The 25,172-nt window shown below is 40.9% G+C and overlaps 1 protein-coding gene across 5 annotated transcripts in view; it reads left to right on the top strand.

Annotated features, from left to right (window-relative positions):
- Positions 1-3,086: 3,086 nt before the first annotated feature.
- Positions 3,087-25,172, top strand: part of med30 (mediator complex subunit 30) — a 32,619-nt gene continuing 10,533 nt past the window's right edge. The window contains exons 1-5 of one of the 5 annotated variants that reach the window (XM_064348419.1): positions 3,094-3,257; positions 11,588-11,836; positions 12,391-12,549; positions 20,179-20,286; positions 20,568-20,924. In XM_064348419.1, coding sequence (XP_064204489.1) covers positions 11,663-11,836; positions 12,391-12,549; positions 20,179-20,286; positions 20,568-20,645 — 519 coding nt within the window. In that variant the 5' untranslated portion in view covers positions 3,094-3,257; positions 11,588-11,662 and the 3' untranslated portion in view covers positions 20,646-20,924. Of the gene's footprint in view, positions 3,258-11,587; positions 11,837-12,390; positions 12,550-20,178; positions 20,287-20,553; positions 20,925-25,172 lie in introns of those variants that run through there. The other 4 variants (XM_064348417.1, XM_064348416.1, XM_064348415.1 and 1 more) reach the window with 4 other exon arrangements.

The following is a 25,172-nucleotide window of genomic DNA, read 5'->3' as shown; positions in this document are numbered from 1 at the left end:
TACAGTAGACTCATTGTCTTTCAACTCACGTTGATCCTCTGCAATAACCCCTCTCCACTGCATTCAGTAACCTCCAGCCCTGCTGTGACCTTGGGGTGGTTATACACTCTCATTATGATAGATTGACAAGGTCTTTTTCCAGGGCCCCTCAGTGTTACCGAGACCTGTAGCCATTGCACATCTCTATTGGTCATTCTCTCCCTCTGCGGACTGTGACCTTGGGGCATCAATGCTGGTATTTTTTTACATTGGTAGAAGGAGTGTTATTGTCACTGGTGTTTAAGATTAACAGGATGAGCCGAGGAGTCATTGATTTGAGCTGTTTTAGCAAATAATCTCCAGGGTTTAAACGCCATTGTCAGATATGCCTGATGTTAGGTGGATTAGCTCTGCTTTAAATTAAATTAGTAATTAATTTATTGCATTAAAATTTTTGGTCCCATCATTCAAAGGCATGGTTATAATTGGGAGTTTCCAAAGACCAAACATAATAAGTGCCTCCACTCATCAACATAGAGGAATCCTCTCATAAATCTGCCAAATATTGTTTGATGGTAGCAGTCTGGCAGCACTATGGAGATCCAATTTCACTCTTGAAACTAACAGTTACTGATAAACAAAAGAAAATGTAACAGGTGAGCCAATGATGTCTTACTGTTCGTGATTCAGATTAACTCACTGAAGGTTTCTGACATTCCTGTGGCCTCTGGTACTGCCATATTTGACCAGGCAGAAAGATGTACATAATGCAAATGCACATGACAGATTGTGTTTCAGAGTCTGTCTGCTGTAAATCTCCCACCCTCTTACTGTTTCCCCTCCCTCTGTATCCCACTGCAGTGAAATGCAGCTAAGCACTTCAATCCCCTACTGCTGCTTTTGCAGTCACTGCCATTGTAATTCTCCTATCAATGCATGGAAGGAGTGAACAGAACCAGACAACTATACCTTATGCTGAAGGAGCACCACATCACCCAGCCTCTGCCTTCTCTTTAAAAATGTAATTACACGGCACAGGGGGCACTGGGGCAACTAAACACTTCAGTAAAGCCTTGTTGCGCATGGAGATCTTTACTGTCGAACGTGGTCTGAGAATAAATCACAATACAAGCTGGTGTGCACAGGATAAGTGTACCTTTTCAACCCCAACCCCAGAAAAAGATAAGTCAATTTTTAATTAGAGTGCTGGATCACTGAGCAGTGCAGATAATCCAAATTGCTGCAATATCCCATGTGGAGACATTATACGTTTCCCATCTCTCCTCTTATTGTACCTGCTTTGCAACTGTTTGAATAATGTGTGTGGAAGCCATTCAATTTAGAGTTGGAAAATGTTTATGACATCATGATATTTGTAATATTTCCAGAGTGAAATGCATGGAATCCAGTGAGAAAACAATTGGATTTCTGTGTCTCTGGCTGTCCTCTCTGAATTCCTCCATCTCTGGCTGTCCTCTCTAGATTTCTCTGTCTCTGGCTGTCCTCTCTGGATTCCTCTGTCTCTGGCTGTCCTCTCTAGATTTCTGTGTCTCTGACTGTCCTCTCTAGATTTCTGTGTCTCTGGCTGTCCTCTCTAGTTTTCTCTGTCTCTGACTGTCCTCTCTAGATTTCTCTGTCTCTGGCTGTCCTCTCTGGATTTCTCTGTCTCTGGCTGTCCTCTCTGGATTCCTGTCTCTGGCTGTCCTCTCTGGATTTTTTCTGGCTCACCCCTCTGTGCTTTTCTCGAAAGCAAGGATCAAGGACTTAGATTCTATCCATGTCATTTTTATTACTGCCTGTGTTCATAGAAAAGCTTTTACCCAATATTAAAGCTAACAGTTTATGTTTGTGATATGATATGAACTTGAGGAATGTGCTTCCTTCTTTCCGGAGCTTGAGATCAGATGATTCTGCATGACACTCATACTCAGACACTGGCTCCAGGCTTGGCATGTCACACAATGCACACTCTCACTATCTCACTATCCAAGTATTCTGCTTGGCCTTTTGTGGGTGGATGTGGGGGGATATGCTAATTATCATAGTTTTAAGAATGTATCTTTGGGCAATCTCCTACAGTACACAAACGCACAAAAACCCAAGCAACTGATGTTTCTATTTATGAACTACCATTGTACTTAGACACAATGAATAGCCTAAATGAGTTCAATATAGATGTGATGCTAATACATGCTAATAGAAAAATGTATTTTTAAATTTTACACTTCGATGTCTTTAGCAGATGTGTATTTGTAGAGGTAATACCTGGGTGAATTTCTCAAGGTAAACCAATCATGCTTAGACGGAAGATAATATGCATTAATGTTAAAGATTACTAAGTTCTCAAAGTCATCTACATACTTGTCTTTATATAACCCCAAAATTGAATATGAAGTAAAAAGTAAGTAAAAGGCATTCTAATCCAGTTTCAGCCTCATTTCAGCTTGAAGGCAAAACTGTTCTTTTCATTCAGTAAGATCCCACTCTGTTTTCCTACTGTCATTCAAAGTTGCAATTTTTCACGGGAGAGCACTGATGCAAAATGAGAATCTATTCCAAGCCCAAACTGAATTTGATTAATTTTAGTTTGAAAAATCAACTAACTAAATATCCCAAGTAAGCTATCACAAGGTCACACCATTTCATGTGTAGAATTTGTACGATTTCCCTATGCATTCTCGAACACGTATAAAATCAAATTAAAGGAACTGAGTTCGGTAATAATATTTTGCGAAAATTATTTTGCATGAGGTTAGTGGAGTTTTTTTTTTTTTTTTCTATTTATGAAATTATAATTCACACGACTGACACCAGATGTCGCTTTAGTCTTTCTCACGTTTCATGACTAGCGATGCCATACCGTAATATCATGGGACAGTGTAAAACTACTGTATTACATTAAAGCAGCCTACAATAGCTCTAAACATTTCTCTCATTATATGGTATGAAATACATACGGTTCATGTTCGTTCACAAAAAAAGAATTATGAAGAGTCCAGTACAACAAAATAATGACATACTACGCTGTATTCCAAATGACCACTGGCGCTTGCGTTTATGGTTTTACGGTAGTAAGTTTTTGGTACGCAGTCTCGCGATTGCTCGTGTAGAGCAGCTGAGATCTCGAGAGACACCGGAAGGTTGGGAAGTTGATCTAGCTAGGCTAGTCTATATCACTTAGCTTGCTGTGCACTGTAGGCTAATAAGACTGGAAATAGAAATGTAAAACCGGACTGAAGTAATAGACCGTCAAGGTAATGACCGGTTACTGAAGAATTGTGAGTAAATTTGGTTTGGAGATTTTGCGCTTGCTCTCTTGCTGTAATGTGTGCATTTATTACAGACAGCTGTCTAACGATATGTTAACGAGGTGTCTAGCTAACTAGCACGCATCTAGCTAACGTAAACGAAAAACTGAAATTTACGTAATTTTTTTCTCAACATGGTTTCATTTTAATGACACTTTCTAAATTGCGAAACCAGTTTGCTGGATAACTAACGGTAATTATTGAACTAGATCTAGCACGACGACTATTTGTAGTGTTGTTCAGAACTACAATTTTCTAAGGTTAGCTATCTAACATTGACAGTCCAATCTTAGCTATCGATAGCAGCTAAAGGTTTTTGCTTGACGTTAGTGCCAGCGGTCGGAGCAGTTACACGACATATGGGATGTTGTCAGTTTGCCTGCCGTCTAGTTAGCCTAGTCTGATACATACCTGGTCCATAGAAACGGACCTAGCCAGCTAGCTGTTGCCTCCATAAACGCTATAGACTAGTAAGACAGAAACGGTTTCAACACATAATTTAGACCGTTGGCTCCGTTGTCTAGTCTAAAGGACAATATCCAGGACAATATAAATCTCAATTTAGCATTAGGGTAACGTTATATTTTTATATTTAAAATGCATGGTGTAAGTGCTTGATTAGTTGGTTCGCCAAGGGATTTATGAAAGTTATTTTCAATCACCTGCAGGGGCACTATTCACAAAGAACTACATTTGTGGCAGGCTTGGAGGTTATTGTGTGGGAACCCTCAAATTTATTCTCCACATTTTTGCTAAATTATCTTAATGTATGGGCAGCATAAATGGAAGATGTGGCTTATGCATAGCAACTGATGTTCATAACGAGATGCAAAGTATGCATACATCTCCGGGCATAGTGTATAAGCAACATGTCAACAATGCTTTCCTTTGGAATATTTGAGGTTGCAGCAAAACCACAACCCCAAAGACCTATTAAAATTATCTGACCGCTGGAGTATGTTCAGACAGTGAAGCAAGGGTGCAGTGCACAGCCATTCCAATTGTAAGTGGCATTTGGATGGCAGGTATGCCATCCCGCCAAGTTATGCCTTGGTGGTGCGGCATGCCCCATACCTATACAGCACAGAGAGTTTGGCACCTTTCAAGGTTTCCTACAGAAATAACCACAATGACCACATACTGTCAGCCCTTATAAACATTAATTTCTGTACCTTCTGACCCCATTTCAACAGACAGAATTCACGAACAACTTCATATGTCTGCACAATAAAGCCCCAAACTTAGGGAAATTTGCGTTTATTCCTGCTTCTTCTTTTTCGTGCCTGATTACATAATCACAAATGCTCAAAGTCCACAATGTGTCTCCCCATTGGACATTTAGCCAATGCCAGCCAATCAAAACATTGCATACACATGCAAAATGGGAATATATTTTGTTCATGAAGAAAACTCTCAGTTTGTACGCCTACTTCGTTGGTGGCTCACTTGTAATGTCCTTGCCATGGGACTGCAGAGGCACAGGATCGAATCCCACCTAAGGCTTAGGCAAATCTTTCATTTCATATCACATTTATTTGCTAAATCATAATTGTCTATTATTTTTAAACTATTGCTTTTGCAACTGCACAATTGTTGTGGACCCTTGTAGACCACATGTAGCCAGTCTTTCACTGAACAAACAATAATTTCACAAACAATAATACAGTATAGACTGTATTATGGCATACCATCTAGCGTTCGTTTAACCAGCTGCATTTGGTAACCAGCTACGTTGGCCCTGCAGGGGCGACATAGCTCAGGAGGTAAGACCGATTGTCTGGCAATCCGAGGGTTGCCGGTTCAAACCCCGCCCTGGGCATGTCGAAGTGTCCTTGAGCAAGACACCTAACCCCTAACTGCTCTGGCGAATGAGAGGCATCAATTGTAAAGCACTTTGGATAAAAGCGCTATATAAATGTAGTCCATTTACCATCCATTTGGTTGCAACGTTTTCTAGCTGGCTCGAATATAGCCAGGCCATATGGAATAAAACCAGAGCTGAATTGTGCTTACTGGCCTGCTTTCTTTAAAAGCACAAGCAAATGACGGCATTAAAGAATGTCTTCTTATTGCAAAGCTGTTCTTGGCCCTTTAACTAAGTAGGTGTGCATAACTTAATTCCCTCATGCAATATTGACATTAATGTCACACATTGATTTTTTTCAAAAGTCAAATAAGCTGACCTCTGGTGACTCTACTGTATTTATTTTTATTTTTTACTAAGTTACTGTAGCTATAACAAACTCCAGGTTTCATATTAGCTAGCCCTTTTCTCTACCGACATTACAGTTAGGCTATATCTGACATGTCTACACCCTATTAAAACACTTACATTTGCAAACATGACAGACACTTTCATAACTAGCAGTGATTTTGCGAAAAAAGGGCGTTGTTGCACAAGCTCCTTATTACATTTGAGACACTTGTTGATCATCAGAGAATATGATATTTGGTAGGTGCTGACTTTTATATATGATTCAATAAGCAAACTTATCTCTGTCATGGTTAGTACATGTTCTTTGTTCAATAGTCTGTGATCATGTGATATTTAACCTATATGCCCATTGTGCCGAAAACATGGGATATTGTTTAAACTGTTCAATTAAATAATTTGTGGTCATTTCTTTGATACTGCTGTTATTTTCTGATATACAAAGATTGCTGGGAAATATGTCTGTGTGTGCTCTTGTCCAATTTCAAGTGTCTATTTGTCACAGAAAATGTTTTTTATGACCACATTCTCTCATAGACATGCATATAGGCTATAACTAGACAGGAAAGCACGCCCTCAGCCGACCTAAGTGGTGAAGCGCTGGAAGTAAGCTTGTACTGTGCATGTCTTTGTTGTTTGAGGGCAAAATATTGAGCTCCCCATTAAAGTGAATGGGGAATATCAGACTTTTGAAGGGAACATAAAAATTCCCTGATGGTATTTTGAAACTCGATAGATGACCGTTAAGTTTCATATGAAAAGCAGATTGAAAAATAGGCATTATGTAATAAATATGCACATTTTAATAAATATTTTCCCAAGACCAAAACAACCATTGTTTCAGAAACTGCTGCACGTAATGATGTATGATCACAAAAAATGGACGGATGAGGTTTTCTTTGGTTGTTAAATCATCTTGGATTTCTACATTGAATTCAATCGGCAGCAAGCTCTTTTGCCCTCAGCAATTATGAGCATGCACAGTAGAGGTCATTTCCCAATACTTCCTAGGCTTCACTGACTGGCCACTCCTACCCTCTCCTGGTCCTATGTATGCTCTATGCATTCTCTTCAGATGGTAAGAGGAAAAAACACAGGGCCAAGTTACTTTAAATAATTTAGGAAACATTGGGTAGCAGCATTGCTTTGGAATACAGCATGTTTCATTTGTGTTGGCTAAGATAGCCAATGTAATCTTCAGAAATGTAATACAGTGCAAAGCACTTATAGTTTACTGAAACAGTTTGGGTCAGGTGTAGCTAAAGAAAAAAGGTATGTGGCCTGTCTTCTAGATGACTCTACGATTTTAGTGTGGATTAGGGCTGCCATGCTGATTTGAAAATTGCAGGTGAACGACATACGCACACACGCACACACACACCCACACACACACAAGTACTTCAAGAGTAATTACACCCTAGATCAGGGGTGCTCACACTTTTTCAGCATGCGAGCTACTTATAAAATGACCAAGTCAAAATGATCTACCCACTACAAAAATGCAAAACATATATTTATTTACAAATATATTGAGGATTCTTTATATGTACAATGTATGTTGATGTTCCTTGCATAACCGCATGAGCCAATATTGCACAACACAACATAATTAACTATGTACATTTTTTTGTCATTACCTGAGTTTACTCTGATGACTTGCACTGAATTGAATCAGCCAGGGATACATAGTCCGGACAGTAGCTGCTAACAGCCAGCCTCAAGCACACTTCCAAATGTTCATCAGTCATGGTGGAACGGTACTTGGACTGACTAGCTTGTTAGTTTTGCTGCACTTGGCGCCGTTGTGTCAGAAAAATTCAGATGTCATCTAACTGGCTGCCCTATATCAATCAAGTGACGGGATGGATGATAGGCTGACGTCTATTTTTTTTAAAGAAAAAAATATGGTGATTTTCACACTTTCTCGGTTTTATGTGCTATTTGCACAACAGACATTGAAGAAACACAATGAGCAAAGTATTAAATATGTCCGTTCTGTATTTTTGGAGAAATATGCGTTTTAAATTCATCGTCTTATTTTCAACCGGTTGAGAAAGTTGTCATTTTTCTGCGTCACGAATACAGTAACCACTCCCATTTCCACGCTCCGTAAAGAAATCTGACAAGACACACCGTCCTGCTGTTCAGACAATGCAAATATTTGACTAACGTTAGGTTCACTTAAATTAGAGTGCCTTTAGAATCTAACGCTATCTAACGTTAGCTAGCTAGCTAAATGAATATCTGATATTCTGATAACCAGAAATAATTGATAACCAGAAAAATCTAAAGTTTAGATTATTTCTGGTTATCAGAATATCAGATATTCATTTAGCTAGCTAGCTAACGTTAGCTAGCTAGGAGGTTTGCTTTCATAAGGCAATGTTATCGATAACGTTAGCTTGCTAGTTTGCTTTTATGAGGACGTTATAGTTGTGCTTTTATCTTAACTTGGCTAGCTAGATAGCAAAAATTATAATTGGATATAAGTCAACGTCCTTACCTTAGCTATCTATCGATACTTGATATACTATTAAGCTAGCTAGCTTGTGAAAATTCAGTCTCCCAAAGAGAGCGCGTAGCATGGGGGTAGCTATGGTAACGGGGCACGGTCTGTCAATCATAGCTAACTGACAGTTCTCATTACCACGTCCAGACGGTTCGGGTGAATTTTTATAGTGGGAAATTTAGGCTTAGAAAAATACGTTTTAAAGTACATTGAAATGACTGAAGAATAAAAAAATTATGCACATTTGTTTTGTTGTTGCCTAAAGACAACTGGGAAGTGTCACGTTCAACCACCATGGTACTCATGCTATCTACCAATACTACCTTTGCGATCGACTGGTAGATCGCGATCGACGTATTGAGCACCCCTGCCCTAGATCATTTTAAAGCTGTAAACGTGTTAGTATGCCTATGTAACAGGTTCTGTTGTTCCTCTACCCACAAATGTGCATACAAATAATCAAACGAACAAAACCACACACGACAGGAGAAGGGAACATAATATAGGCTATAGCTCCTGTGTGCTTCTCATTCCAGCCTCCCCGGGCTCAGTTACTAATCACTGAAATTGTCAACAGCTGTGGTTGTAGGTCAGCTAAACCGCAGAATGCACCCTAACCACACCACCCCTCCACAGCCTACTTTGTAATTAAACATTTTAATCCATGCCAATATTTCTACATTTCGGAAATAATATCATTTGTCAGAAAAAACTGCTAGAAAACATGTTGGTGCTGCCCATTCTGGCCCTGCCTTAATCATGATGTCATGATGAGTTTCATGAGCCAGGCGCAGCTATGCTGTGCAAATTCATTTGCATAAAGAATACTTTATAAAAATGAGATGGACACACCTACTCCACCCCCACCAGGAAGCATTGTTTAGTCGGTGGAGCCAGGCTGAAACAGTACAATTACTTTTTACTATTTAAATACATGTCCATATTCAGCCACGATAAACCAATGGTCACAACACCATTCTGAAAATTACAACAAATGAAACATGCTATCAGAAATATGGCTAAATCTGCTTCTGAAAAGAAGAAACTATTGTATTCCAGCAATTCCGCTAAAACTAAACTCACTTATTAACTTATTTGGCTTATAAATGGACTTGACAAAAAGAATAGGCCTAATAGTAAAGTTATTTGCCTGTCATAATGATTAGATCGACATAAGTGCCATTACTGGTTTGTAGCTGGCCAGTCTCTTGTCTGCCAGCTTTTCTTGACAACGTGGGGTAGACCAGCTGGCTGCTGCCCATATTCACATGGCTCAGTCTCAAAAGGAAAGATGGATCCAGTTTAATTATGAGATGTTTACTTTCTGACATTTGTTACTCAGTCTTGCATGACTTTTATGACTAGTCCATAGAGATATGGCTCTCATTGTATTAGCAAGACAGATGGGAACCTATTACAATGTGTTGTAGGTTAGCGAGATGTGAGCTTGAGATCTGTGTGAAAAGGAAGTGTACAGCCTGCTTTCACATTCTACAAAGCAGAGAGAACACTGTCATAGAATGTGTACACTAGCAGTCGAGAATATGCCCCCTGAATGTTACCACAGCTGCATGTTCTGACATTCAGCAGTGCCAGCTTTCCATTTTACGACATCTCTTGCACTTTACAGGTCCATACACTGTAGAAAAAACATGGACAAAGTGACCCTAACATCACGCATTGACTTTACATGGCCTTTTGAAGTCACGAAAGTGCAGTTTTCATGAGGCTGAGCTAGGGGATGTGATCTGTAATTATTTAACAGATCACATGATGGCATTATGTGCTTGATTCCAAATAGATTCCTCGGACTGTAATTCCATTGCCTAGGCGAAATAAGGAGCCCAGTTTCACTGTGCACTCTTTCATGTTGCACTCATGGTAGCATGGTCCACAACTTAGGAGTGGCATTTTGAAATATTCTATGCCATTCTACAGGTTCTATGCCATTGGAGACTAAATAGTAACCAAGGAGAAAGTCGCCTGCAGCTGGTAACTGCGCTACTAACCCTTTAAAGACTAACACTTTTTTCCCCTCTAAAGGAGATTTGTCAGTTCAGTAAGAGTACCTTCAGTTAAAGTAAGCCATGTCATTGTTATGAATTAATGAAGGACTCATTTGTGCAACAATTTGTCTACTCAGTCATTTTATTTCTGTGATCTACGTCATTAGCATTGTTATGATCTTCCTTACTCTGTACGTCCTGCTCAAGCATATCAGTTGCCTCTTGGGAGAAGTTTCTTATAATGAGTATATCCTTGTCTTCCATTGCAGTGGTAGACCATGGAAATTAGCAGTATGCCAAGACACAAAGCACTCAACTCTTAAAGGGAATGTAAAGAGGTCATTTGATTGGCTATGACTGAACACCTGCAACACACCCACTGATAATATATTCAGCATAATCACCAAACAAAAATGTTGAAATTTTGTAGCCATGCCAAGTGCACCCATGTGGCATGCACCATTGATTCCAGAAAATAGAGCCGTAAGTGTTGATTATGCTACAGCGCCGCTCCAGAGTATTGGCACAATTGCATGTTCAAATGATAGTAATCCACTTTGAGCAAAGCTTTTCAAATAGGCGTTATTACTGCCGACACTGGTCACTTTTATATCAAGGTGGCATTCAGTGTCAGGCAATTTGCTGTTTGTTTGCATTGTTTCAGTAAGGCAAATCAAAAGTCTCCCCTCCCCAAAACTAAAACTCAATACTGTCAAAGCTAAATGAGTGTGGATTATCAAAAAAAAAAAAAGCATCAAGACCATAACACTAAACCGAAGCTAAACTGAACTGGAAATTATATTAGAAAACAGAAAAAACTATGGAATAGACAAAACTATAATTGTTCAGCAGCCAAATTGCTAATTCTCTCTTTTGTGAGTTTGCAAGAAGGAACCAAGTATTTTTGAAGGATTACATGTAGCATTTCTTTACGTGTTCTCAGTGTGATTAGCTTAATGGAATTAGCATTTCTTTCCACAAAATATTATGACTGTATTGAATCAAGATTTTAACAGTAATGAATAATCTACTCATTTATTGAGTGAGATATGTATGGAAATGTGTAGCATAAAGTTATTGATGTTTTTGTTGCTGTGTAGTTAAAAGCCCTTTACAATACTGCAATGTTTTTACACATTATGTAGACAGCTATGTAAAGCAGAACAAAACAACCATAATCACAGACTAGGGCTCTAATGGTTTTCCTCCACACTGCAACCCATGTTGCTGGTCAGATGCACTGCAATAAAGTCAGCATTATGAAATCCATCTTTTCGGACAGACCATTGTCAGTTCAGTGCTTCTGTAATTGTCCTCCCTCCTAACGTTGTGGGACTTACCCTAGAAAGGCCACATTATGTCAGAACTGGCTATCACGCCTTGAATATGAATGTTTCATGTTCACACCCCAGGGCTTTTGTTGCTGGTAGTTACACTCTCAATTTGATTTACACTTTGAATTGCCTTCAATGTTGGTACTTGATTTGCTTGAATATAATATTTAGCTTTATGGTGTTCTCACGCGTTCTTGGTGGAACAAGGTTTATGTTTGTCTTTCTTCACTCTTCTGCAGTGTTCAGGCATGCTGCTGTTTCCGAGTGTGGAGTAGCCCTCTGAGCCATCTCAGTGAATATTCTTTGCTATCCCCATGACCACACCCCCCATCGCTGGAGCCTGCATGACGTCCGCGGCGTTCCCCGGGCAACCATCGCAGGCAGCCAGGGAGGTGAACACAGCATCGTTGTGTCGCATTGGCCAGGAGACTGTGCAGGACATCGTCTTCAGGACCATGGAGATCTTCCAGCTGCTAAGGAACATGCAGGTGATGTCCCTGATTGGGTGGCGGGTCAAGAGTTCTGGCATTTGGGTGAACTGACTTATCCCCCATTAATATACAGGATATCAAACTGAAATCTTCACCCAAATAATATTGGAACTTTTTCATCTGCAAATTCACATTTGAAACTCTGAAAATTGTAGTTGTATTTTGAATGGGAAAGATTGTTGATATTAACGCACTGTACTTTAACCAAGTGCACCATTGATCCATCAGCTCTTGTACAGTGCAATTCGCTGTTAGTAACCCTAGCTGTTACAATGAAATCTTTTTAAATGAATTTTGAACGAAGGTGGTCACCCCGCCGCTAGTTTAAAAAAATCCAGAAACGATAACGAGCATTAGTAATCATTGGGATCATTGTCTTGGGGCTGCTGGGTGGCTGATTTTGTTAAGGCTGTTGTGGTCGCATCACAATTTTTGTCTTGCCTGTGAATGTATTGAGAAAGGGAAGTCATTTTCTTGGAGAAAAACATTTACCAGTGCCCCATTTTTTTGCCCACCTTCTCAACTTTGCTCTCTTTCACTCCCCTCTCCAGCTGCCAAATGGGGTGACATACCACCCCAACACACACCAGGACCGACTGGGCAAGCTACAGGAGCACCTAAGACAGCTATCTGTGCTCTTCCGCAAGCTGCGCCTTGTGTATGACAAGTGCAATGAGAACTGTGCCGGCCTGGACCCTGTGCCCACAGAGGTCAGAGCACCGTTTTTCCACATCAGTATTACTGTATTAGGAAGAGTCCCTGTAATACCTGCACTTAACTATAAGAATGCTCCAGCACTAGCCTTCATCAATGACCAAACAAGAACCATCCATCTTGACCGTTTGGTTTTCTTTTATCCAAATTGCTGGGCTATTTTAATGCTCCAGTCTGTTACCATGGCTTACTGACTGATCTTGGTTATGTTAATCATATGCAACTGTGTGCCAGTTGTAGTAGGGTCAGTTTTACTGAACCATTAGGGAGTAGATGGTTGAATTGGTCTCTCAAAAGCTTTGTTCAATCATGATTCAATCATCATGTTCATTCGTCAGTCATGAATGATTGGATCTGGTTGTTCTAAAGTAGTGGCCACTGTGGAGTAGTACTATGTGCTGACTGGACACAACTAGACTAATAAAGTAATGTTAAAACCACAACGCAAACGTTTTTACTAGCTTAACAAAAGCTGGCATAATTTAGATTTTTCATGCAAAATGTTTGTGAAATTTATTTTAAGAAGGTGAATTAAGCAAGTAATTTGCTGCTTATTATTAACAGGTGCATTAAAAACACTTAGAAGCTTAAGCAAGCATAATTTTTCTGTCAATAACTGAGCATTCAGTTAAGCAGTAAGGTTAGTGTTGACACACTAGCATGATGAATTTGAAATCCATCATCGACACGAAACATCAATGAGTTTGTGGGGAGAGCCATTTTACTATGTAATTGAATCTTCTGTTACATTCATTCTTTAAAAATTAATGATTTTTTCCCCCAAAGTTAAATTAAAGTAAGTGCTTGGATGGTTGCTACATAAAACATATATGTAACATATATTTGGCACATATATAAAAATGGTATCTCACTGCCACAGTTGTGATAATTCCACTGGTCTCATCGTGGCTTGAAGGAAAGCTGACACAATGGGATCAGTGGTGATATGGGTAATCTGTCTAATGAAACCATTTTATGAATGAGGAAATGGACAGCACAGCTAAGAGACTCGGAACTCCTAGTGTTCAGCCTCTACAGCAAGCAACCTTTATCTCCATAACATACCATGGTCTTCTTCACATGCTATTATTTAACAGGTTACCTTGAAACTTGCAAGCCATTACTTGCATAGCATATTTTTATGTGCAGTGGATAAGTATTTCACTATTTCATGGTTTGCTTCTGTTTTTTGAAAATTAGAAAATATTTTGATTCCATAAAGCTCCTGGTCTCTAGATTTATGCATACTATTTGCATTCACGTGAATGCACCCCATTTTCGAGTAATTTTCCTTTTAAAATCCAAGCTGTAGACGTACTGTTCTCTTTCCTTGTGAGTAACCAATTGTTGCACTGTCTGCCGTTTTAAATTCGTATTGACTGTTCTAATGGTAATAACTTTTTTTTTAATCAATGTGTTTTCAATTGATTTCAATTTTTAAAGCTGTTTTGAGCATGTATGTGCTGACACACTTCACCTCTTTACAGATAAACTATTATAGCTGAAATATTCATTGTTTGCATTATTACTGGCATTTAGGGGGCTATAAAATCAGGTGTGCATATTTACAGGCATGTAAACAGACAGACCAAATGTATGGCAAAATCCCATCAAAAATGCATGAGTTAAGAAGAAAAAGCAGAGTTAAAGTAGGTCAGGGATGGACCGCTCCAGTCCTCTTGTGCCTCTGGGAGTTCTGGTCTTTCTTTCCCCTCAGGCCTAAGCAACATTACAAGAGCTTGTGATCAGAAGGCCAGCTCCCCTGTTTTTCTTTCCACGGGCCTCATTAGGTTGTGTATGTAAAGGCACCTTTAATGCTTGCCAAAGGCCACATATACCTGGAGGAGTGGTGGTGGTGGTGGGTGTGGGGTGGGCGAGGGGGGATGTGGGAGGGTTGAGGCTGTTGCTGCATAATAATTTGTTCTGCTCCTTTTTGTCTCTTGCAAATTTGGTCCCAGTACATACAGACTTGATATTTTATATTCAGTCCAATATTTTTGACGAGGCCTGGATGCCTCTTTAAGACACTGAGGTATTTTCTTTGGATACTTTGCCCTCCTTCCCTTTGCAAAGTTTGCATATGCTTGCCCCTAGCTTCCCTGGCTCTCCCGACCAACCATCGACTTGAAACACTTTGCGTCCATCAGTCAATATGGAAGCCATTCAGCTCAGGAAATCAAATCAGCAGGCCGACCAGCATTACCTCACAACTGCCTAATTATCCACAGTCTTTGTAACGAACAGCTGGCTAAGTTGCCGATGTCAGCATTTTCAGAGCAGACAAACTGCAGGCTCCTCAGCCCTTTGGCATTCCTAGCGCTGAGAGAAGCCATTTCGCTATAATTGTTTTCTTTATTTTTACTGGAAGCAGAGAGCTGGAAAACGTTCCGTTCTTCTCAGTCAGCCAAGGAACCAGCATTCGTCTATAAGCGAAAGAGACTGGGGCCTATTCTGTGAGTCTTCAGCCTTTTCCCCTGCCAAAAAAAATAGATTTTTGTCATTCAAAATTTGTTTGGCTGAAAATGAGAAATGTCTCATTTTGTCTGTTTATGAAGTCTATTTTTTGTTCTCATGCCAGTTCATCAAGAGATTATGGCATGGCATGGAGGATAGAGGAGTCCTACCCCCCACCCCCTGCCCCTTTCTGTTCCATTTTTTGTGAGCATGTCTTCTTGTGTCAGGCTTTAACCACAGTTTGCAGAATCTCTGGCCAGCCATTAAATCCAGATTACAGCAGCATTAAAGTATGTCATAATATTCAGGACTCAAATACACTGTGGCAGATTGTATGTTAGATCTGTGTTTAATTTCCCTCGCTGTTTTAAGTTTCAAATGCTGCTGCTTTACATTGTGTGGCATTCGGTCGCCGGAGAGGCGGATTGGTCTTGGCTGTGCCGGCTGGTGGAGAGAGCACATACAGTTTGTCTGGTGGAGAGAGCACAGTTCGGGGCCGAGACGGAGAGCTAACACCGAGAGTGCAGTTATGATTTTTGTTTCGTTTTATTTTGAGCACTAAAAAGAAAGGAATCCTCAGCTGGGATGCTGGAGGAGCTGGACCTGGCCGGGAAGGCGGGTCAGCTACAGAGCAGAGAACTGAAAAGTTGCTGCACTGTTTTACTTTGTTATTTGTTATTTTAGCTTGTTGTTTTAGTTTATTGTTTTTGCCCGGAACCCGTGAGGGGGAAGGGTGAAGGTGTCTGTTTATTTGATTTCATGTTTCTGTGGGTGTGCTCTCTCTCTCGCCATGCAAGAGACAACGGGGTTGCCCGGTACTGCTGCATCTATCCCCCCGCCGAGGTGTCACGTTTGGTGTGACACATTGCAGCCTGTTTCTCATTACTGAAGCAAAAGTGATTTTCCTAATATGCAGAAGCAATAAACCAATTTGCGTGTGAGATCATTTTATGTAGCTTGGTGACCATAACAGTATGATTGTAAATCATGTTATTCCCCAACAACTCCAACCCTGAAGTTATAGTAGCTAGAAAAGAGAAGCTCTTTACTGAAAATAAGTACTTTTAGTTGTAAGTTTATCATTATTGTAGCTATCTAAATATCAGTATTGCTGAGATAAGGTAACACCCTATAACACCACTCTTGTAATGGTATAATAGTTTATGAAGAAAATTGACAGTAAGTTATTTACTTATGCAAAAGAGCTACACAACACATATTGTGATAGAAACTGAGTTTATTCACAGTGCTTTTAAGTGTCCCTCAAGTCCTGTTGGTTTGTTTTTGCCAGTCAATTCTCTCACTGTTGAATCAGAGTTCCCCCAATCAAATTATTGGGTAAATAAAATGATTACTGAAAAATACATTTTCATTTTAAAAATTTGTATAGTACTTTTTGTAAAGGGCATTGTCACAAAGCAGCTGTGCCGATATCTGGGCCCGAACCCCCCGAAAAGCACATCTAGGGGGACAGTGACAAGGAAAACCTTCCGCTCTGATAATAGTAATAAACCTTGAGTAGAACTTGGCTCAGAGGGGGGAGACCATCTGCCACTGGCTGGCACCAGTTAATTGAAAAAGGCTGATTACGTAACACGTGTATTAACTGGAAAATGCGAGGACATTAATGTCAGTGTGAAAGTATAATTGAAGCAAGGATGACTCGGGTGATGACGGGAGATGGGCTGGAAGGCCAGTGGGTGGCACCTTCAGGCAGACATGGAGCTGGAGCTGAACCAACTGTGTCTGCTCTACAGGAGGGTGCTCAGTCAGTCTTATGGCTACTGCTCCAGGGAGTTTCCCGAAGTGGGGAAATGAGGAGAGAAACATAATAATTATGCCGCACAAATATTTTGGTGATTCAGTGAAAAGGAGGTGCCTGTGTGCAGTAAGGAAAAAAGCCTGGCAGAACAGGTCTATGGCAGCATAGCTAGAGGCAGGAACACCGCCAGGGATTATGGGCTCCTTGAGAAGATCTCACATTGGGTCCCATCACCTTAGGCCTCCACATCCCTGCAGAATTACAGCATAAGAGAGCACTCTAGCTAGAGGAACAAAGGTAAAGGGTCAACACAGTCAGGGCAGCCTTGAGATGATCGCCACCAGACCCTGACTGGCTCAACTTACGTGCGCAGATACCATGCATGATCTAGTGAGAGCCCTGACCGCTCAATCTACCAGGGACTGTAAGCCATCCAACCCTGTCCCTGAACCTTAGGCCTGGCTAAAAAAGTGATTCTTAAACCTGGATTTAAACGTAGAGAGTTTGCACTCCAAATATGAGCAGGCCGATTGTTCCATTGGAAAGGAGTATGACAGACAAAGGCACTACCACCAACGATACTTTTAACTACTTTAGGAATAGCAATAAGCCCTGCTCCCTGTGAGTGGTATGTTGTTGAGGGATTATAGGAAGAAAGGAGATCATTCAGTTACACAGGGACTAGCCCGTGTAAAGCTTTAGAAGTAAGTAGAACTATGCTATAATCCGTCTGGAATTTAACGTAGCCAGTGGAGACAAGCTAGCACTGGACTGATGTGGTCAAATTTCCTTGTTCTGGTAAGAATACGAGCAGCAGCATTTTGAATGTAATGGAGACCTTTCAGAGAGGAATTTGCACATGCAGACAAAAAAAATGTTACAACAGTCTAATGAAGTAACATAAATGTGGACTAAATTTTCTGCATCATGTAGCTACAGATTTTTTTTTTCATTTGAGCAATATTCTTCAAATGATAGAAAGCAGTCCTAGAGATGTTCTTTTATATGTTTTAAATGAGAGATCTGGATCAAGTGTAGTTTAGAGTCAAGCAGTGGTAACCAGCCCTGCTCCTGGTGATCTAACGTCCTGTAGTTTTTCACTCCAACCCTAACAAAGCACACGTCATTCAACAGCTAGAAATCTTGTTGAGGTACAATAGCCGCGTTTCGACCGCAGGAGCTAGGGTCTAAATTTAGTTCCGGGGGCTTTATTTTACCCCCAAAAAAGTTCCTGCTCGGGGGGTAGTACTTTCCAAAAGTACCGGAACCTTTGGGGTGGGGCGCAAGCGCTGAAAATTATTGATTGTTCGACTACTTGCAGTGTTTTATTTCAACCGCCATGTCTAAAAATCTGCAGCCGCAAACCGATTTATTTTCATAATAACTTCAAATCAAACTTGTATGTTATGCGGCGCAGTAGCCTAGTTTTGGTTATAGCCTGCCAACCTCTTGGAATTATAACGTGTGCTCTTCTGTTCTTTTCTTGATTTAGTATTTGTTTTATAAAATGCTAAGCATTCGTGCTGGGACAGCATATTGCGTACCAAAACATTCAAACGGATTAATTTGGTTGCTGAATATTTTCTTCCGGATTTTCTTTGTTAGCCCGTTGTAATTGACTCAAAATGTTTGAAACAGTTATGTGAGGTATGCGGTAGTTCTGCGTAATTCACATTGGTGATACCGTAAAAGCAAACTGGAAATCACCTTCCGCACTTTTTGTCAGGGTAAAATAACAGGTTCATTCTAGTAATCGTCTCTTTAGCTTTTTCAGACTGCTGTAATTTTACTCTGCCATTCTTCAATTCCACAAAAAGACCAGGAAGACTATGAACTAATTTATGGTGCATGGTTCGCATCTGGAGGGCACACTTCGCTGCTCGGCTAGCAGTAACTTCGAAGGAAAGCAAACGGTGGCTGTACCGCTGCTAATTTAAATTTTCACGCAAGTCCGAGTTTTCGTTCTATTCTTGTCATTTTGTGATTAGCCTATATGGAATTGACGATGAGAAAGTAATCAAACAGCAAATTGTTTACAACGTGTTGTTGCCAGTTATATTGGAAATGTGAATGCATTCTGTCGCCTCGGATGTCAAGACATGAAAGTGAATGTTCGCATAAAAACATAATGAATGTGTTTGAGAGGATATATAAAACAGTTACAATCTGACTATTGGCCTGTTATATCCTATTTGTTGCATAACAACGGTCCAAGTTCAACTACCAACGACAGTTTTGCTTGACAACGGTAAAATATGCCCAAACGGCTGCAGAATAATATTTCAATTCCAGGTGATTAAATCGATAAAAATCAATAAATACAAAAGTAACCATATATAGTCATTGTTGGTAACCCGTTGTATATAAGTGGAATAAACCCCTCTGGGCTGTCCCGGTTATTAGAAAATAACGTAGGCTACTTCGGTGGTAGTATGGGGTTACAGAAGAAATCATAGGACAGATGGACCGACGACAACGTTGCTTTTTCATACGTCAGTGGGCTAATTTGCCTAATCTTCGCGGGACTTTAGACCGCGGTGGAAACGCAGACAACAATGGGCTGAAGGAACCTTTTAGTTCCTTGAAAAGTAGTTCCTGGGACTAAAAGTTCCGGGTACTTTTGGTGGAAACGCGGCTTAATTAGTAGAGTCAGATTTGCCAAATTAGGGTTGAAAGGAAAACCTACAGGAAGGTAGATCTCCAGGCACAGGGTTAGCTACCACGATGGTAGAGGAATGAAACCTGTAAGAAATATGTCTGCATAGTCTCTGCTCTGTGCCACGCATCAGCCTTGCCAGAAGATGTCAGTGTAATTTAAAACACAGACTGCAGAATCCCCCAGATTCAGGTGCAGTTATATTGAACAGATAATTCTTCTGTCAGTTTGGGAAGGTCAAGCAAGGGGGTTGCAATTTTGACATTACTGAAGCATTTCTCCAATCTGTAGATTAATATCAGGAACAGTTTGCCTAATTTCAGTGATCTGAACACATCCCAAAGAGTAAAAAAAAAGGGAACTACAGCAACGTGCACACACTCCTTTCTGTGTTTTATTACAGTTTAGAGCAGTTGAGCCAGAAATGGGGTGAGCTCTACTTACAAGCCAGCTTAATGTCATCACCCATTTAAGAGCAGGAGGATTTTAAGCATTTTGAAATCTCTTTGGAGGAAATTTTTGGCTCAATAACTTTGAAAAGCTTAATGGTAATCATGAAACAATGGACCTATCAGTGTCCTACATCTAGCTATCGATACAAGTTATACCATTTTCAGTCACAATCCAAAAAAGGCTCAATTTTTTCCACAACAATTTTTTCTGAGACCGCAGAAAGCCTTTCTTAGGTAATACTTTTTAACTTTGAGATTGTAAACCTTCTTTAACTGTGCCCTTTGTTCTTATCTGTTATAGCAACTCATTCCCTACATTGAGGAGGACAGCTCTAAACATGACGAGCGTTCGGCCAACCAGATCCGCTACGCTACTGAGGAGAGAAGAGAGGTCCTGGAGGTCAATAAGGTGAGCATATTCATCTCCACTTGCAGTTGCACTTGCACTATAGGGCTGTCTGACCTGTGTGCAGACTGTTAGAGGGATTTTGTTTATCCCCTTTTGATGGCACTATATGTGCCAATCACAGAGAGCAGCTTGCAAAGCTACACCGCTCATTTCAGTCAGGTGGGAGTCCAATTCACAGTCCATCTCCTTCCTTCCACAACCATGCTGAGCTCTCGAGGAAGGGTAAACATAAGCATTACGGCATGGCCCTGTGATTGGTTGTAGCAGCATTCCCATTCCAGAGTCAACATACGTTCCAGAGTCCCATTCACAAGCCAGGCAGGTTTCATGCTCGTCAGACATTCGGAGGGGAAGTCTGATGCATCTGGAAGCAGACAGTGAATCACAGCACTGGAGACTGATGTTGGGAACTTGTCCGCATCTGCCGTGGTTATTGGAGCCAAGTTTGATCAGCTTCGGCCGCCCTGTGCTGAACGCTGGAGAGCGAGGGGCTGGGATCCGGGAATGTGTCCATGATGCACTGCAACACTCTCACATATGGACACACAGCTGTGGATCTGCTCTTGTCTACACCAAGACATAATTATGCATTTGCTATTGTAGGATATTTTATTTAAATAAAATGCATTCTGAAGGTGCACATGTATGAGTTTTATGTAAAAACATTTTGAGGGGTACATTTTCTCAGCTGCGTTTGGGTCAAATGGGATGGAAATTGACATGTTGGTCTGTGTGCTGTGGAAAATGTTTTTTCCCCTCATAATTCATCACCTAAATTTGAGGTTTTTTGGCATTTTACTCCCATTTTCTCCATAATTTTAGTCGTTATACCAATTCCCCGTGTGTATCACACATTCCTGGTCGATGCGCTATCCTCTGTTGGTCTGGGGAGGGTGTAGACTACCACATGCCTCCTCCGATACATGTGGAGTCGCTAGCTGCTTCTTTACACCTGACAGCGAGGAGTTTCACTGGGAGAGCGTAACGCATTCAGAGGTTCACGCTATCTCCCTCAGATCCCTTCCCTGCTGAACAGGTGCCCCGACCAACCAGTAGGAGTCGCTAATGCAACGATCAGGACTCATACCCTCACCGGCTTCCCACCCGCGAACACTGCCAATTGTGTTCGTAGGAACGTCTGACCAAGCCGGAAGTACCGCTGCCGGGGATTGAATTTTAATGTTCATCTCACATGAGTGTACATTATTAAAAAGATATTTAAGAAAATTGATACTCGTTTTTTATGTATCAATTTATATTTGCTATTAAAGATTTCTTAGTGTACCAAAGGATTTAGGCCATGTATGGTTACAGTGTTGGGGGTGGGCCATGTAATTCCCTATCGTGATATTTTCAGGTGCCAACAATATGATATAATTTTCAAAAAATGTGGACCTCCACAAATCTGAGCCGTGGAAGTACCACCAGCATTTGTGGAAACAATTGTATGCAAATATAAAACTCTTGGGACCACACAGACATCGTTCAGGAAGGAGGCACAAATTAACTTGCAGGTCTGAATGAACTTTGGTCAAAAAAGTTCAATTGAACCCCAAGACCACAACAAAGGAACTGGTGAAGGAGTTGGAGGCATCAGGTACCAACGTATCTACATCCACCATTAAGAGAATCCTATATCGCCATGGCCTAAATGGTTGTCGCGCAAGGAAGAAGGCCCTACTCCAAGACCGGCATAAAAAAGCCAGAATTAAGTTTGCAGGTGATCACCAGGACGAAGACCTAGCCTTTTTGAGGAGTGTTCTCTGGTCTGATGAAACAAAAATTGAACCAAAACTTGTTTGGCCGTAATGATCAGCGCTATATATGGAGGAAAAGGGTGAGGCTTTTAATCAGAAGAACACCATCCCAACTGTGAAGCATGGGGGTGGCAGCATCATGTTGTGACGGTGTTTTGCTGGAAAAAGGACTGGTACACTTCAGAAAATAGATGGCATCATGAGGACGGAGGATTACCTAGAAATACTGAAGCAATACCTCAAGACATCAGCTAGAAAGTTGAAGGATAAAAATTCATAGATGTCAAGTCAATGTTTGGTATGTGAATTTGGCATCACATATTTTGCACTGAACAGTGTTTTCATTGACCTTTTCAAAATCATTCCACATGGCACTCTTCAACTGACGATTAAAAAAGTGAATGACAATGTGCCCCACACACTCTACTGCCCATTTAGAGCAGTAGTCTACAGTGAGTTATTTTTATTTTGAATGGTTGGAGAATTTTAAAAAGAAAAAAATAATTTTATTTAATTTAACATCCGACACATATGCTCGCAACTGAAATCGACAAATTGATAAATTGTACACATCCCTAGTCTTGACCCAGCAAATTGTAGAAACGTCTTGCATGGAAAATCAATGACTGTTCACATGACGCCGAAACTGAAATTTGCTCAGACATTAATGGTTAAGATGAATCTGTGAATCTTTTGAATAATTATTTTTAATTATGAAGAGGTAATTCAGTCCTAGGCGCATGGGTATAATATTGCCAGTGGGGTCTTACATATTTGTTAATTATCAATCAGGAGCCATGCACTGTTATGCCTTAATCATACATGCTCCTGTACTGACACTGGCTGTGAGGAGGATAATTGGGGCATCGCTGGTGAAACAGCCCTGTTTAGTTGTGCTGTTTGATTACAGGGCTGAATTAAGCTACTGCTTACCCACAGTGGGCAAGCTTATAGTGTTTCTCAGGCTCTCCTCAATGAGCTGAATTCATTCCTGTAGCATTCCTGTGTCCCTGATTGCGTATTTAACAGCGCCTTTCATGGTGAGCTTGGCTTCCTGAAGGCCCTCATTATAACTGTTGAATAAATATGTTCTGAATCCTGGGTTTTCTCAAATATGTTCAGATTGCCCTTTGAATATATTTTGAATGTCGCCTATTCCGAGGTAGTGAATGTGAAGCATAGATTACTTATTTGTGTACTACTGCTCAATAATGAACTGTTTTAAGCAATGCTATTTGTTCCTGCAAATGTACCCCTTTGTCCTTGTTTTGGTTGTTCTTCAGACTCGTTTTGCATCATTAAGCAAGTTTTTCCAATTATCAGACTTTCCTGGGTCAGCAGCTTATGGTTTGTGGTAACCGTACTGTCGCACTGGAGGTTCAAAAGGATGCAGTGTTTTTCCAGTCACCCTAACATATGTGACGTTTTCATTTGTTTGGAAGGAATTAGAGCAGTCTGTTCAGTACATGTCGGCACAACCAGGGAACATCAGAGACGTGTAGAGCTGAAGACAGCACCACTCACAGATTCCTTTGTCATGTTCTGTACAGCTAACAATTACTGTGTCAGGGTACACCGTGGCATGCATAATTGTTCTTAAAAGCCATTCTTCTGCAAACTGCAATTCGCTAGGGACTGTTCCTATTTTTCTTTAAATCAAAACAAGAACATGAAAGAATGAAGGACTTTCCAAGGGAGCATGTCACAGTTTGTTTGATACTTATGTACATGTTGGTGTTCTGTTCTGTCATTGGTGATTATTTTAGTTGAGGAGGCACATTCTTTGCAGTTGCTCATAGAAAAGGTGAAGCTTCATTTATGGATATATTTACTTTGAGAAAATGTTTATTGATGGCTTGACTTCTATTGAGCGCTGGCTCAATTTTACCCTCGCCTTGGTCTTTTGGCAAAAACGTATCAATTAAAGACTTAGCATGGTCCAGAGTGGAAATGGGTCTAAAGGGTTAACCTGGGGACCTCTGTCTATGCCATCTCTATAGCCAGGGTGGTGCTTTGCCATTAACAGGAGGGTGATGGTCTTGATTTAATACCAGTCTAAGTATGAATACATTCCTGTCACAGCCCATTAGGAATGCCTCAGAGTAAACCAAGGTCTCCTTGGGTGTTATTAATTCTCCCCAGCTCCTCTTGGTCTCACTGCCTCTCCCTCTCTCTGTGTCCCTGTATTTTTAATGCCCTGTTAATTACCGCATGTATCCTCTTTATTCAAATGGGTAACTGAGAAATTAAAGAAAAGAATGTTTATAATTTCAAATAAGCTGCTCATGCTAGGGTGCACACACAATGAATTACGCTGGCATTGTTGGTTACTGTTATCTGAGGCACAGGCCCTGGTGGCGGGCTAGCAGTGCCACCGTAATAAACAACACACTGAAGCGTTAATGAGATTGGGGAGGGGATGCTGGGTCGGGGGCACCCGGATTAGCAGTCTCTCCGCCAGGAGCCCATTAGATTGCCTTGGTCCACGGGCCAGGCGGTGTAATTACAGTCCTCGAGAAGAGGTCAGGGGGCTGAGGTGGAACAGGGACCGGGGTTATTGAAACAGAACGCAAACATGCAGAGGTCGGGACCAGGTGTACGAATGGTCTCTTGACACACGGTTCTGTCCTTTGGTTTGCCCGTGTTCCAGCGGTGTGTCTGCGTGTCGCACTGCCTGCGCAGCTCCCTTTCAGCTGGTAAGAGAGTGGGGGGCCAAGGGCTGGTCCTGACAATGTAGGGGTCTCCTGTCAAAGGTCACAAGTGCAGGAGAACAATCCCCTCTGCACAAGCTTGTACTGAACAGCTGTTTCAAAATGCCTCAGTATTTCTTACGCCTTCCAAAGGTCTACGTGTGGACAGGAATGTGGGGAATTGATAAGGAAAGTTGACTTTTAAAAAGGTTACGTGCTCAGTTTCAAATCCAGTCAAGATGTGCTGCTGTATTCTTGAGCACGGCTGGAACCTGAATGGTTTCTTTATATATCCAACAGTGTAGACTGATGATATGCGAAAAAGGGGTGGTTATTCTAGTCGCAGTAAGATGATTTAAAGCAATTGTGTGAATTGAATCCCTAGTTTGTGTTTATTTACTTTGCGTTCTAAGTTTTCTGAATAAATAAATGAATGTAC

The sequence above is a fragment of the Anguilla rostrata genome, chromosome 8 (assembly GCF_018555375.3).
Source record: "Anguilla rostrata isolate EN2019 chromosome 8, ASM1855537v3, whole genome shotgun sequence".
Lineage (NCBI taxonomy): Eukaryota > Metazoa > Chordata > Actinopteri > Anguilliformes > Anguillidae > Anguilla > Anguilla rostrata.
Note: the sequence above shows the minus strand (reverse complement) of the source record. Positions and strands in the feature narration are given on the sequence as shown.